Raw genomic sequence first — 14,649 nt, 5'->3', positions numbered from 1 at the left:
AGAAAACCGAATCCCTTATCCAGAAGCCTTATCCTGAACTGAAAAAACTCTAACCTCTAATTGCAGTCGATAACAAGGATTGATGTCAACCAAAAAAAAAAAGACAAAATTTGTTTTATATTAAAATATATATTTAACAGCTCTTGATATTAAGGGTACTCACCCCCTGCAAAAGCAACTTTCCATGTGATAGCTTTTACATGAGAAAGCAAAGTTACACTGAAGAACCACTGCTGCAGATAAGGGGGGAAAATGTGGAATTGGCAAAAAAATAAATAAAAAAAATGCTGGAGCGCAGAGTAGCATGCTCCTAACCAGTATCCAACATTATGTGAGTGATAAAACGCATAAATAAAAAGATAATGTAAGCATCCCTAAAATGAAATATTTGTGTGTTACCTGGAGTGTGGGAGGAGCAGCACCCACTCTATTGTGCCTACCCAGCTGCAAACAACAATTGTGCCCAGTAGAGAGCCCACCCAGTGCTGTGCAAGCAACAGTAGATGATCTGTGGTATGACAAGGACCCCAACTCCTGTGGCAGGCTTGTGACTAAATTCCATAGGGAAGTATAGTGCCACTGCCCAGTACTCCATACACCCCTCTGTGCAAAGTTCAGCTGTCTGAGGTTGAATAATGGGTCTCACATATGTCCTAGAACCCCATTCCCCAAAGAATCTGGAGCACCTCAATTCTCTACCTTCTCCTGTGGAGGCAAAGGTAAGACTGAGATATGCAGGGATGTGGGAGGGATTAAAATCTCTTGGTATTTGGGGTATATTTGCCTAGTGGCCAGGAGTTATATCCCACATGTCAAGGCTTGTGTACTCTCACCACCTTATGAAAGAAAAAAACATCACACTGGCAACAAAATGCAAAATGACCAAAAAAAATAACATTTTGTCAGCATGGGAAATATGCCTTTCTTTAATAGTATCCTCCTCTTCTTTAAAAGTTGTAGACGTGCCATGTAAAATTACAGAAAGGAACATAGATATACATAAAAAACCATATAGATGAAAAAAAGACAGAATTACTTGGGGAGGGCATAAATACACTCTTTCAAACACAGAAGCACACATTGGCATGTGGTAGTAAATTGTAGGTTTCATATAAGCTATAAAAAGGCAGTAAGAACATATTATAAATGAAATGAAATAATTAGACATTTTAAAACACTTTACCTGTGTTTTGTCTTCTGGTACATTTAGCCAGTGGTTAAAAGCTTGTGAAAGCTTTGTTCTGATCTGTTTACCTACAACAAAACAATAGGGAGCAGAGTACTTAATTTCAGCAGTTGTCAAGGGATGCAGGAGGAGAAAAAAAAAGTAATAAAGCAGTACATTTGCTAGTCAGAAATAAAATGGCCAACTGTTACATTTTCAAACGCATGCTGACACTTCATTTCTTGGAAAAGTACAAGTCAGCAAATATATTTTGCTAACCCAGTCTTCTACAGTGTCATATAAATAATAATTCTAAAAGGTTATTAAAAATGTTTCCTAATAAATACCAATATTAGTATTTTAACAAAAAGGAAAAAAAAAACAGACAGGATGTGTTTTCTTCTGGCTGTAGCTAAGGTCACCTCTCAGGTGAATGTTAGAGATACATGCTGAGGAAGAACCAATGATCATAACCGTTACAAGCAAAAACACAAAATCAGCCAATCATCATCAGCAGGTTCTTCTGTAGCCATCTAATGGCGGATCCTCCTGATTCTTTTTCTTTTTTTTTGAAGGGGGGCACACTCTCCTATGCATTGTTATATTTTAGATGAGATTTAAAGCAAGCAGGCTGGGTAATTAGTCTAAAATAACTTGCTCGACCAACATAAAAACTAAAATTATAGAAAACAAAAAAACTGCTATATATCTTGCTTAGCTACATGTCTTTGGGCAGTAGAGATTTAACAGTTGATAAAGTTAAATTAGTAATTTAATAAACAAACATGGATAATTACATTACTTATTTAACAAATACAAAAACAAAAATACACAACCTGAAAAAAAATAGCGAATTTTATTCATATTGGGTAACCAGAACAACCACTAAACAACCAACTTAACTGAGCTTTTTTTTCCAAATCAGTGGACAGAAAGTTTTTTTTATTAAACAAAAACATAAAAAACAAAAAAGCTTAGTCTGACTCTTTATAGAGTAACACTAGAAATGTTTTCCTACTACAGAAATGTATTCAATTTTGGATTTTTTGTAATAAAAAGAAAATAAATTGAATACTTTCCTGGGTTCGAAGAGAATAGTCAACATATTTTCTTTTTGAATAGATCTGCTTTCAAAATGTATTGGTCTCCTTCAACAATGTATGCAATTTAAGAAATAAATCTGGGTGATAACATTTCACATCTGCATTTTTGCCATCAGGACTATGAATGTATAATACATTATATATTTATTTAAAGTAAAATAAATACAATAACAAAAAAAAATAAAAAAAATTTTTTTTTTACAATTTCCAATAATTAAAAAAAAGAGTCAGTCAACTAATTCCATTTGATCTTGTGTATGTATATGTGTGTATGTATGTGTGTATATATATATATATATATATATATATATATATATATATATATATATATATATACACACAAATAAACTATAAGGAAATATTTAACCTTTATATTATCTATTAATTATTATCTTTTAATGATGTGCATAGCTGACGAAACCCTTCTCTATGTTAAAGTGCCATTTCATTCTGTTCATAAACTAAAAAAAAAAACAAAAAAACAACATCCTGTGATTTCCATCATCTAACTGTAGACTGTGTACTTAAACAGCCAGAAAGCAATGAACAACCAAAAATGATATAGTGGTATTCATTTTAGACAAGGTACCTGTAGAGAAACTAGTAAAAGGAGCCTTTATGGCTTGACTGCTATAAATTATAGCTTTTCCGTCATGTACAGAAAAAGAAAAAACAATGTTTAGGACTATGGCTTTTATAACATGCGCTCCAGCAGAGGCTCTGTTGCCCAGAATACATTCTTGATAGTTTAGCTGGAATAACAGATCATAAAGCAACAAAAACAAAACTTTATAAGCTTCACAGTGATCAAGGCATTATGCATTAGTATAAAGTGTCGAAAAAAAATCTTTTACAGAGAGATCTTAGTCACAAAAGTGAGTAGTAATTGCTGTTTGGCAATTCTTTTTTTTTTTTTTTTTTTTAATCAGCAACTTTTTATTCCTAAATTCAGTATCATGGGGTGGCGGCCATGTCAGGACGCAAAACTATGAGCTGCTGAAACTTTCCTGCTAAATCTACAATATATCCTACAGTTTAGCTACCATCTGAGCTTCATTTTAATATCTTCATGATCTACAAAGATTAGACTATCATAAGAAGCCTTCCTTTTCAGGATCGCCTTGAGTTATCATAGTCCGGAGCTATCTAGAGGCTGAGGCCTCATCAAAACCACCCCAGTCGTTTACCTCATGGTTTCCACTGCTGCGCAGTACTCTGAATGTGCTGTCTCATGCTAATCTACTTTGCTTGCCTGTCTTATGTCTAAATGCAGATTTGTGCCATGGAGACTGTCGAGTAGATCCTGAAAGAGCTAAGCTGCCTACTGGTTGAGTATCGTGTGGCACTTGAGGAATCACTATCTATGGTACTTGATGCTAGCAGAGGCTCTACCCTTCAGCAACCCATCCTACCCAAGCTTGCTTCGGAAGAGAGCGGGAATGGTGGCGCCTTGGGGCACCGCATTCACTACCCGCCCCTTGCCAATCTCAGTCAGATCGGGAACCTATTAAGGCGGATCTTCCAGTGCAGGAGGATGGGGTTACAGCAAACTAACTAAAAAAATGTGAAGAGCCGTGCCGTTCTGCTAAATGTTTATGGAGATATAGCCGTTGCTGAACTGCCAACATCTACGCTGCTTTGAGAAGTTATGATATATACACCTACAAGTTCCTCGATTTGAGTCTTTGTTAAAACTAATGGAGACTCGCAACTGCAAGTATTGCACTTTCCATTGATTTCTATGCTACCTACCACTCGACTCTCTACAGATCTACTGCAATTGAAATGGGACCCTGGTGGGCCACCTCAGGAGAATACAATAAGGAGCCTTTGGTCTTTTCTGAAAGCAGGAGTGGGATAGTTCTGAATTATCTTGCACAATAGGATTATGCTCCACATTCATCTAACTGAGGACTATTGACTTGGGCAATTGTTTAATTATCCTTTTCTCACGGACTGTTTATTTAAAATGTTTGAGGTGGTAAGCCCCGTGGTTTGTATGTTCTAATCTAAGGACAGCATAAATAGTTCTGTTTAGCTTCATTTGCTCAGATTTGCATTATCATATAATATATATACAATTACAATTTTGTTGTCTGTTTTTTTTTTTACTCTGTACAATGACAAATGAATCGAATTTTTTATATATATATATATATATATATATATATATATATATATATATATATATATATATATATATATATATATATATATATCTATATCTCAATATCTATCTCAATAACTGCACAATAGAGTCTCCCTTTCGAGGTCACTACAAATATATTTATATGGGAGTTAACTTTGATATATTATCTTCACACAAGATACTATTCATCCACACACCTTATGTATTATAAACTGCATGAGAGCAAGATCTGGTCTATCCTGATCCGTCACACTAGTTCACCATATTAGTATCTCTTACACTATGGTACCTTTGGCATTTTGTCCTTAGGATCATATTTAATCTTACATACACCCCTTCCACTAATAACACCGAGCTGCATAGAAATTCATATTGACCCTGACAAGTATGATAGATAGGGCACTTTTTATTTGTAGCATTATATCCCTCATCACACATCATAGTCACATATCACATCTGTCCACTAGGTATTATTTCATTATTAATATTTTTGGGTACAAATGTATAATTAGAACCTTAGTTTTCAATGACACGATTAGACCTAATGTATCCCATCTGCTGATTTTTTGTGACACTTTAGTATGGGTAATAACTATGAAGGTATATCCTTGTACACACATTTGCTAACGCTGGGTGGGCTACAATATTTCATTTTCGCCAATCAATTGACACTTTCTAACAAGTATTTTCTGTGATTTATTTGGGGAGAGAATTTACAGATAGCAGGGGAAGAGTCTATTGAGGGTCGTAGCTTTATCCCATTAGCGTTTTTTTGGTCATCCGAATCCAGCCCACTCCAGCCTGTGATTGATCGAACAATCGACACACGTATAACGTGTGATCGGAGATACTGGAGCTGGATGGCGTTGAACCGCAAAGTAAAATCACTAGCGTTTTTGTTTCACAAATAGGTGGTCACTCACAACATGAGTATATATGTATCAATACAGGTAACCTCAGATACCACTAGGTTTGCAATATCGTTTATCACACTTAGAGCTTTTAACGATTTACAAATCAAAGTACAGCATTTGGGAGAGTGTTATGACGACGATCACCCCTAGACTTATGTTTAGGATGTTTTGTTGTTAATCACCTATTTAGGGCATTACAATTGCACTATTATTATGTTTGTCGATATATTAAATTTATGCTAATATCTTTTATTTTATCAGAACCATTTCATGTATGTATACCATAGAGGTTGGTGTCAATCTGTTGTTGGTGGTGGTTACCATGGAGACCTGTTTTAACGAGGCTACAACACACAGATGATACCTATCAATGATCTACCAATTAGAGGGTTTTTGACCTTTTAAATAGCAAGTGTATATTTTCTCTTTTATATTATATTTGTTGTACAATAGCCTGAAGAAACATGTTGCTTTTAATAAAGAATATTGTTTTAATGTTATACACTTGCTGCGGCTTGGAGTTTTTCAACCTTTATTTTGTGGATTGGAGTGGAACCTGTTTGACGTTGGAGTTCAGTCAGCTGGGCGACTGAGAAGTCCCAGCCTGCCTATATTGAACCTGGAGGTGCCTTGGATGTTGTATGTGTGCCCTTAACAACATATCCTACCTATTATCAAATGTACTGGGCTATGGTAGTCTGTTTTTCAAGGCACCAGCTGTTTTAGCCCCGTAATCATACTGACCTGTGCAGCTACCCGCTTCAGACCATAGCTGGACTACTGCGAAGTTCCAGCCTGCTCTACTAGCACCATTGGGTGCATCTCTCTTGTGAGTAGCCATTTGTCACATTTGTATGAGTACCTATTGCAGTGGTACTAGGCCATTTTGGCACCTGTGTGTTCTTCCCTTTTCAGATACACCAGGATTTGACCATCCTCAGACAGAGAAGGATTGTATATGGACTTTTAATTTGTATTTGTTTTTATTGTTTGTATATATTTTTTATTTTTCTATTTTGTGTATATTTTTTAGCATTGATCAGAAAGCGCCCCCTAAAGAAGACTTGCTATATTCATTAGATACAAGGTAATCACAGAGGTAAAAAGCATATTAATATAATCGTGTTGGTTATGCAAAACTGATGAATGGTTAATAAAAAGGGATTATCTATCTTTTTAAACAATAAAAATTCTGGAATAGACTGTCCCCCTTTAAAGGTATACTAACCCCACATTTTTTTTCTTTCATGATTCAGATAGAGCATGCAATTTTAAGCAACTTTCTAATTTACTCCTATTAATTTTTCTTTGTTCTCATGTTACCTTGATTTGAAAAGGCAGTAATAAAAAGGTTAGGAGCCGGCCCATTTTTAGTTCAGCACCTTAGTAGAGCTTGCTGATTGATTTGCTACATTTAGCCACAAATCAGCAAGTGCTACCCAGGTGCTGAATAAAAAATGGTCTGGCTCTAAAGCTTACAGTACTGCTTTTTCAAATCAAGATAGCATGAGAACAAAGAACAATTGATAATAGGAGTAAATTAGAAAGGTGCTTAAAATCTCATGCTCTATCTGAATCATGAAAGAAAAAAAAACAGAATTTATGTTTACCTGATAAATTACTTTCTCCAACGGTGTGTCCGGTCCACGGCGTCATCCTTACTTGTGGGAATATTCTCTTCCCCAACAGGAAATGGCAAAGAGCCCAGCAAAGCTGGTCACATGATCCCTCCTAGGCTCCGCCTTCCCCAGTCATTCGACCGACGTAAAGGAGGAATATTTGCATAGGAGAAATCATATGATACCGTGGTGACTGTAGTTAAAGAAAATAAATTATCAGACCTGATTAAAAAACCAGGGCGGGCCGTGGACCGGACACACCGTTGGAGAAAGTAATTTATCAGGTAAACATAAATTCTGTTTTCTCCAACATAGGTGTGTCCGGTCCACGGCGTCATCCTTACTTGTGGGAACCAATACCAAAGCTTTAGGACACGGATGAAGGGAGGGAGCAAATCAGGTCACCTAGATGGAAGGCACCACGGCTTGCAAAACCTTTCTCCCAAAAATAGCCTCAGAAGAAGCAAAAGTATCAAATTTGTAAAATTTAGTAAAAGTGTGCAGTGAAGACCAAGTCGCTGCCTTACATATCTGATCAACAGAAGCCTCGTTCTTGAAGGCCCATGTGGAAGCCACAGCCCTAGTGGAATGAGCTGTGATTCTTTCAGGAGGCTGCCGTCCGGCAGTCTCGTAAGCCAATCTGATGATGCTTTTAATCCAAAAAGAGGGAGAGGTAGAAGTTGCTTTTTGACCTCTCCTTTTACCAGAATAAACAACAAACAAGGAAGATGTTTGTCTAAAATCCTTTGTAGCATCTAAATAGAATTTTAGAGCACGAACTACATCCAAATTGTGCAACAAACGTTCCTTCTTTGAAACTGGATTCGGACACAAAGAAGGCACGACTATCTCCTGGTTAATGTTTTTGTTAGAAACAACTTTCGGAAGAAAACCAGGTTTAGTACGCAGAACCACCTTATCTGCATGGAACACCAGATAAGGAGGAGAACACTGCAGAGCAGATAATTCTGAAACTCTTCTAGCAGAAGAAATTGCAACCAAAAACAAAACTTTCCAAGATAATAACTTAATATCAACGGAATGTAAGGGTTCAAACGGAACCCCCTGAAGAACTGAAAGAACTAAATTGAGACTCCAAGGAGGAGTCAAAGGTTTGTAAACAGGCTTGATTCTAACCAGAGCCTGAACAAAGGCTTGAACATCTGGCACAGCTGCCAGCTTTTTGTGAAGTAACACAGACAAGGCAGAAATCTGTCCTTTCAAAGAACTTGCAGATAATCCTTTCTCCAAACCTTCTTGAAGAAAGGATAGAATCTTAGGAATTTTTATCTTGTCCCAAGGGAATCCTTTAGATTCACACCAACAGATATATTTTTTCCATATTTTGTGGTAGATTTTTCTAGTTACAGGCTTTCTGGCCTGAACAAGAGTATCAATGACAGAATCTGAGAACCCTCGCTTTGATAAGATCAAGCGTTCAATCTCCAAGCAGTCAGTTGGAGTGAGACCAGATTCGGATGTTCGAACGGACCTTGAACAAGAAGGTCTCGTCTCAAATGTAGCTTCCATGGTGGAGCCGATGACATATTCACCAGGTCTGCATACCAAGTCCTGCGTGGCCACGCAGGAGCTATCAAGATCACCGATGCCCTCTCCTGATTGATCCTGGCTACCAGCCTGGGGATGAGAGGAAACGGTGGGAATACATAAGCTAGGTTGAAGGTCCAAGGTGCTACTAGTGCATCTACTAGAGTCGCCTTGGGATCCCTGGATCTGGACCCGTAGCAAGGAACCTTGAAGTTCTGACGAGAGGCCATCAGATCCATGTCTGGAATGCCCCACAATTGAGTGATTTGGGCAAAGATTTCCGGATGGAGTTCCCACTCCCCCGGATGAAATGTCTGACGACTCAGAAAATCCGCTTCCCAATTTTCCACTCCTGGAATGTGGATTGCAGACAAGTGGCAGGAGTGAGTCTCCGCCCATTGAATGATTTTGGTCACTTCTTCCATCGCCAGGGAACTCCTTGTTCCCCCCTGATGGTTGATGTACGCAACAGTCGTCATGTTGTCTGATTGAAACCGTATGAACTTGGTCTTTGCTAGCTGAGGCCAAGCCTTGAGAGCATTGAATATCGCTCTCAGTTCCAGAATATTTATCGGGAGAATAGATTCTTCCCGAGACCAAAGACCCTGCGCTTTCAGGGATCCCCAGACCGCGCCCCAGCCCACCAGACTGGCGTCGGTCGTGACAATGACCCACTCTGGTCTGCGGAAGCTCATCCCCTGTGACAGATTGTCCAGGGACAGCCACCAACTGAGTGAATCTCTGGTCCTCTGATCTACTTGTATCGTCGGAGACAAGTCTGTATAGTCCCCATTCCACTGACTGAGCATGCACAGTTGTAATGGTCTTAGATGAATTTGCGCAAAAGGAACTATGTCCATTGCCGCTACCATCAAACCTATTACTTCCATGCACTGCGCTATGGAAGGAAGAGGAACAGAATGAAGTATTTGACAAGAGTTTAGAAGTTTTGATTTTCTGGCCTCTGTCAGAAAAATCCTCATTTCTAAGGAGTCTATTATTGTTCCCAAGAAGGGAACCCTTGTTGACGGAGATAGAGAACTTTTTTTCTACGTTCACTTTCCACCCGTGAGATCTGAGAAAGGCCAGGACAATGTCCGTGTGAGCCTTTGCTTGTGGAAGGGACGACGCTTGAATCAGTATGTCGTCCAAGTAAGGTACTACTGCAATGCCCCTTGGTCTTAGCACCGCTAGAAGGGACCCTAGTACCTTTGTGAAAATTCTTGGAGCAGTGGCTAATCCGAACGGGAGTGCCACAAACTGGTAATGCTTGTCCAGAAATGCGAACCTTAGGAACCGATGATGTTCCTTGTGGATAGGAATATGTAGATACGCATCCTTTAAATCCAACGTGGTCATGAATTGGCCTTCCTGGATGGAAGGAAGAATTGTTCGAATGGTTTCCATTTTGAACGATGGAACCTTGAGAAACTTGTTTAGGATCTTGAGATCTAAGATTGGTCTGAATGTTCCCTCTTTTTTGGGAACTACGAACAGATTGGAGTAGAACCCCATCCCTAGTTCTCCTAATGGAACAGGATGAATCACTCCCATTTTTAACAGGTCTTCTACACAATGTAAGAATGCCTGTCTTTTTATGTGGTCTGAAGACAATTGAGACCTGTGGAACCTCCCCCTTGGGGGAAGCCCCTTGAATTCCAGAAGATAACCTTGGGAGACTATTTCTAGCGCCCAAGGATCCAGAACATCTCTTGCCCAAGCCTGAGCGAAGAGAGAGAGTCTGCCCCCCACCAGATCCGGTCCCGGATCGGGGGCCAACATCTCATGCTGTCTTGGTAGCAGTGGCAGGTTTCTTGGCCTGCTTACCTTTGTTCCAGCCTTGCATTGGCCTCCAGGCTGGCTTGGCTTGAGAAGTATTACCCTCTTGCTTAGAGGACGTAGCACTTGGGGCTGGTCCGTTTCTGCGAAAGGGACGAAAATTAGGTTTATTTTTGGCCTTGAAAGACCTATCCTGAGGAAGGGCGTGGCCCTTGCCCCCAGTGATATCGGAAATAATCTCTTTCAAGTCAGGGCCAAACAGCGTTTTCCCCTTGAAAGGAATGTTAAGCAATTTGTTCTTGGAAGACGCATCCGCTGACCAAGATTTTAGCCAAAGCGCTCTGCGCGCCACAATAGCAAAACCAGAATTTTTCGCCGCTAACCTAGCCAATTGCAAAGTGGCGTCTAGGGTGAAAGAGTTAGCCAATTTGAGAGCATGAATTCTGTCCATAATCTCCTCATAAGAAGAATCTTTATTGAGCGCCTTTTCTAGTTCATCGAACCAGAAACACGCTGCTGTAGTGACAGGAACAATGCATGAAATTGGTTGTAGAAGGTAACCTTGCTGAACAAACATCTTTTTAAGCAAACCCTCTAATTTTTTATCCATAGGATCTTTGAAAGCACAACTATCTTCTATGGGTATAGTGGTGCGTTTGTTTAGAGTAGAAACCGCCCCCTCGACCTTGGGGACTGTCTGCCATAAGTCCTTTCTGGGGTGGACCATAGGAAACAATTTCTTAAATATAGGGGGAGGGACGAAAGGTATACCGGGCCTTTCCCATTCTTTATTTACAATGTCCGCCACCCGCTTGGGTATAGGAAAAGCTTCGGGGGGCCCCGGGACCTCTAGGAACTTGTCCATTTTACATAATTTCTCTGGAATGACCAAATTCTCACAATCATCCAGAGTAGATAACACCTCCTTAAGCAGAGCGCGGAGATGTTCCAATTTAAATTTAAATGTAATCACATCAGGTTCAGCTTGTTGAGAAATTTTCCCTGAATCTGAAATTTCTCCCTCAGACAAAACCTCCCTGGCCCCCTCAGACTGGTGTAGGGGCACTTCAGAACCAATATCATCAGCGTCCTCATGCTCTTCAGTATTTTCTAAAACAGAGCAGTCGCGCTTTCGCTGATAAGTGGGCATTTTGGCTAGAATGTTTTTGATAGAATTATCCATTACAGCCGTTAATTGTTGCATAGTAAGGAGTATTGGCGCACTAGATGTACTAGGGGCCTCCTGTGTGGGCAAGACTGGTGTAGACGAAGGAGGGGATGATGCAGTACCATGCTTACTCCCCTCACTTGAGGAATCATCTTGGGCATCATTTTCTCTAAATTTTGTGTCACATAAATCACATCTATTTAAATGAGAAGGAACCTTGGCTTCCCCACATACAGAACACAGTCTATCTGGTAGTTCAGACATATTAAACAGGCATAAACTTGATAACAAAGTACAAAAAACGTTTTAAAATAAAACCGTTACTGTCACTTTAAATTTTAAACTGAACACACTTTATTACTGCAAATGTGAAAAAGTATGAAGGAATTGTTCAAAATTCACCAAAATTTCACCACAGTGTCTTAAAGCCTTAAAAGTATTGCACACCAAATTTGAAAGCTTTAACCCTTAAAATAACGGAACCGGAGCCGTTTTTATATTTAACCCCTTTACAGTCCCTGGTATCTGCTTTGCTGAGACCCAACCAAGCCCAAAGGGGAATACGATACCAAATGACGCCTTCAGAAAGTCTTTTCTATGTATCAGAGCTCCTCACACATGCATCTGCATGTCATGCTTCTCAAAAACAAGTGCGCAATAGAGGCGCGAAAATGAGACTCTGCCTATGATTAGGGAAAGCCCCTAGAGAATAAGGTGTCCAATACAGTGCCTGCCGGTTATTTTACATAATTCCCAAGATTAAAATAATTCCTCAAGGCTATGAAGTATAAAACATGCTTATATATAAATCGTTTTAGCCCAGAAAATGTCTACAGTCTTAAAAGCCCTTGTGAAGCCCTTTTTTTCTTTATGTAATAAAAATGGCTTACCGGATCCCATAGGGAAAATGACAGCTTCCAGCATTACATCGTCTTGTTAGAAATGTGTCATACCTCAAGCAGCAAAAGTCTGCTCACTGTTTCCCCCAACTGAAGTTAATTCCTCTCAACAGTCCTGTGTGGAAACAGCCATCGATTTTAGTAACGGTTGCTAAAATCATTTTCCTCTTACAAACAGAAATCTTCATCTCTTTTCTGTTTCAGAGTAAATAGTACATACCAGCACTATTTTAAAATAACAAACTCTTGATTGAATAATAAAAACTACAGTTAAACACCAAAAAACTCTAAGCCATCTCCGTGGAGATGTTGCCTGTACAACGGCAAAGAGAATGACTGGGGAAGGCGGAGCCTAGGAGGGATCATGTGACCAGCTTTGCTGGGCTCTTTGCCATTTCCTGTTGGGGAAGAGAATATTCCCACAAGTAAGGATGACGCCGTGGACCGGACACACCTATGTTGGAGAAATTGGGTTTAGTATCCCTTTAAGTGTAAATGTAGCAGAACTGTCATGTCATGCAGTGCTATATTTCACTGGGCATGTGTCTCCATCACATACAGAAACGCAGGGAATGTCCCTTGAAGAAGCAAAGCTAAATTTGCCTTTTGAAAATTTCACTAGGGATCTCGCAGCGCTGGAGGATCATTTTAGAATAGCTCACCTGAGCAAAGAGATTTCGAATATCGTACCCTTAGGGCTTGATTTATCAAGCCTTCTGCAGAGAGAAGACCTGCAGTCCATATTTATGAAGCAGCGGTCATCAGAGCAAGAATATTTTGGTTTAGGATCAAATGTACTGTTTTTGCTTAGATAGAGAATTCTTAATTTATAAAATATAAATAAATCACTTAATTATTTTGTTTTATACAAAAACTGGATTAAAATAGCAGCTTTACAGTGTGAATTACACACAAAAGTACCTGGCAGTTGAAGCAAATACTTGTAGGGTTCCAGCAAAATTCTTTCAGCAGTTACAGAGTTAGCCATTTCTTTTAAACCTTAAAGAAAAGAGATGAAAAACATCCGTCAGTGGAAAGTTGATGGTTGAAATGTAATCATAAAGTAGGACAATGAAGTAACATTTTTATACTACAAAATACGTATATATCTAACAAAATCATTGCTTTTGCTTGTAGTAATGTGCCGTTTCCTGTCTCTAGTAACTAAAGGACATGTTTTTAACTTTAATATAGGAACCACACAACCAATAAAAGTAATAATTTAGATAAGTGTTCCCTCCGATTTGTTAAATCCAAAATATTTCATAAAAAAAGACATGAAACTCAAAATTTTGCTTTCATTATTAAGGTAGAGCATACTATTTTAAACAACTTTGCAATTTGCTTCACTCTCTTGGTATCCTTTGTTGAAGGAGCCGCAATGCACTATGGGGAGCTAGTTCACACTGGGTGAGCCAATGACAAGAAGAATATACATATGCAGCTCCTAAACCTACCTAGGTTTGCTTTTTAATAGGCATGGGCTTTAGGATCATTCACTATGAACCAAATGCGGTGGTCGCTTGCGGCATTCATCTCTTTTCGGAACAGCATTTATTCTTATGAAAGTGAAACACTAAGATCTGGATTTGCATAGATCTTAGCGTGCTGCATTGTCACAAGAGGAAATGCAGCTCCGAAAAGAGACTAATGCTGCGAGTGCCGCATTCCAATCATAGAATGATACGAATGCACATGCCTACTTTTTGTTATATATTACATGCTCTGACTCACTAAAAGGTTGAGGTTTGATTTTACTATCACTTTAGGATATATCAATATTTTGATGGCAGCGAACAGTAAAGTATACACACAAAGCCAAAACTAATGAACAATATAAGTTTCAAATTTAAAGTGCAAGAGTAGAAAGTAGCTCCACTCAATAAAAACAGAACTATAAAGGTGTTATAATTGCATTTAATAGAAGTTAAAATGTTATTGATAAGTGCTTCTACTGTACTGAATAAAGAAATATATAAAATTGAGACAAAAGGATACCAAGAGAACAAAGCAAAATTTGCTAATAAATGTAAATTGGAACTCTGTTCAAAATTGCACGCTGTACCTGAATCATGAATGTTTAATTTTGACTTTACTAATCCCTTTAATCACTTAGTGCTGCCTCCAAGAGCAGGATTTCATTGTAGTGAAAAACAAAATTGGCAAAAATGAATTCTGAGAATAACAGAAAGCAGCAATTGTCACTGATTGATTACTCAGGTCTGCCAGATCCTCTACTTTATATACACAATCACCCAAAAATAATTAAGGGGAAGCAATCAGCCGTGAAACACAAGCTGTAAAA

At 38.8% G+C, this 14,649-nt stretch overlaps 1 protein-coding gene across 1 annotated transcript in view; it reads right to left on the bottom strand.

Annotated features, from left to right (window-relative positions):
* The window catches only part of GGPS1 (geranylgeranyl diphosphate synthase 1), a 30,989-nt gene that overhangs the window by 5,892 nt on the left and 10,448 nt on the right, over positions 1 to 14,649 (bottom strand). Inside the window, exons 2-3 of the mRNA XM_053711075.1 lie at positions 13,266 to 13,343; positions 1,184 to 1,254 (exon numbers count right to left, since the gene is read on the bottom strand). Of these exons, the coding sequence (XP_053567050.1) occupies positions 1,184 to 1,254; positions 13,266 to 13,332 (138 nt within the window). The 5' untranslated portion in view covers positions 13,333 to 13,343. The remainder of the gene's footprint in view (positions 1 to 1,183; positions 1,255 to 13,265; positions 13,344 to 14,649) is intronic.

Source organism: Bombina bombina, chromosome 4, assembly GCF_027579735.1.
Source record: "Bombina bombina isolate aBomBom1 chromosome 4, aBomBom1.pri, whole genome shotgun sequence".
NCBI lineage: Eukaryota > Metazoa > Chordata > Amphibia > Anura > Bombinatoridae > Bombina > Bombina bombina.
Note: the sequence above shows the minus strand (reverse complement) of the source record. Positions and strands in the feature narration are given on the sequence as shown.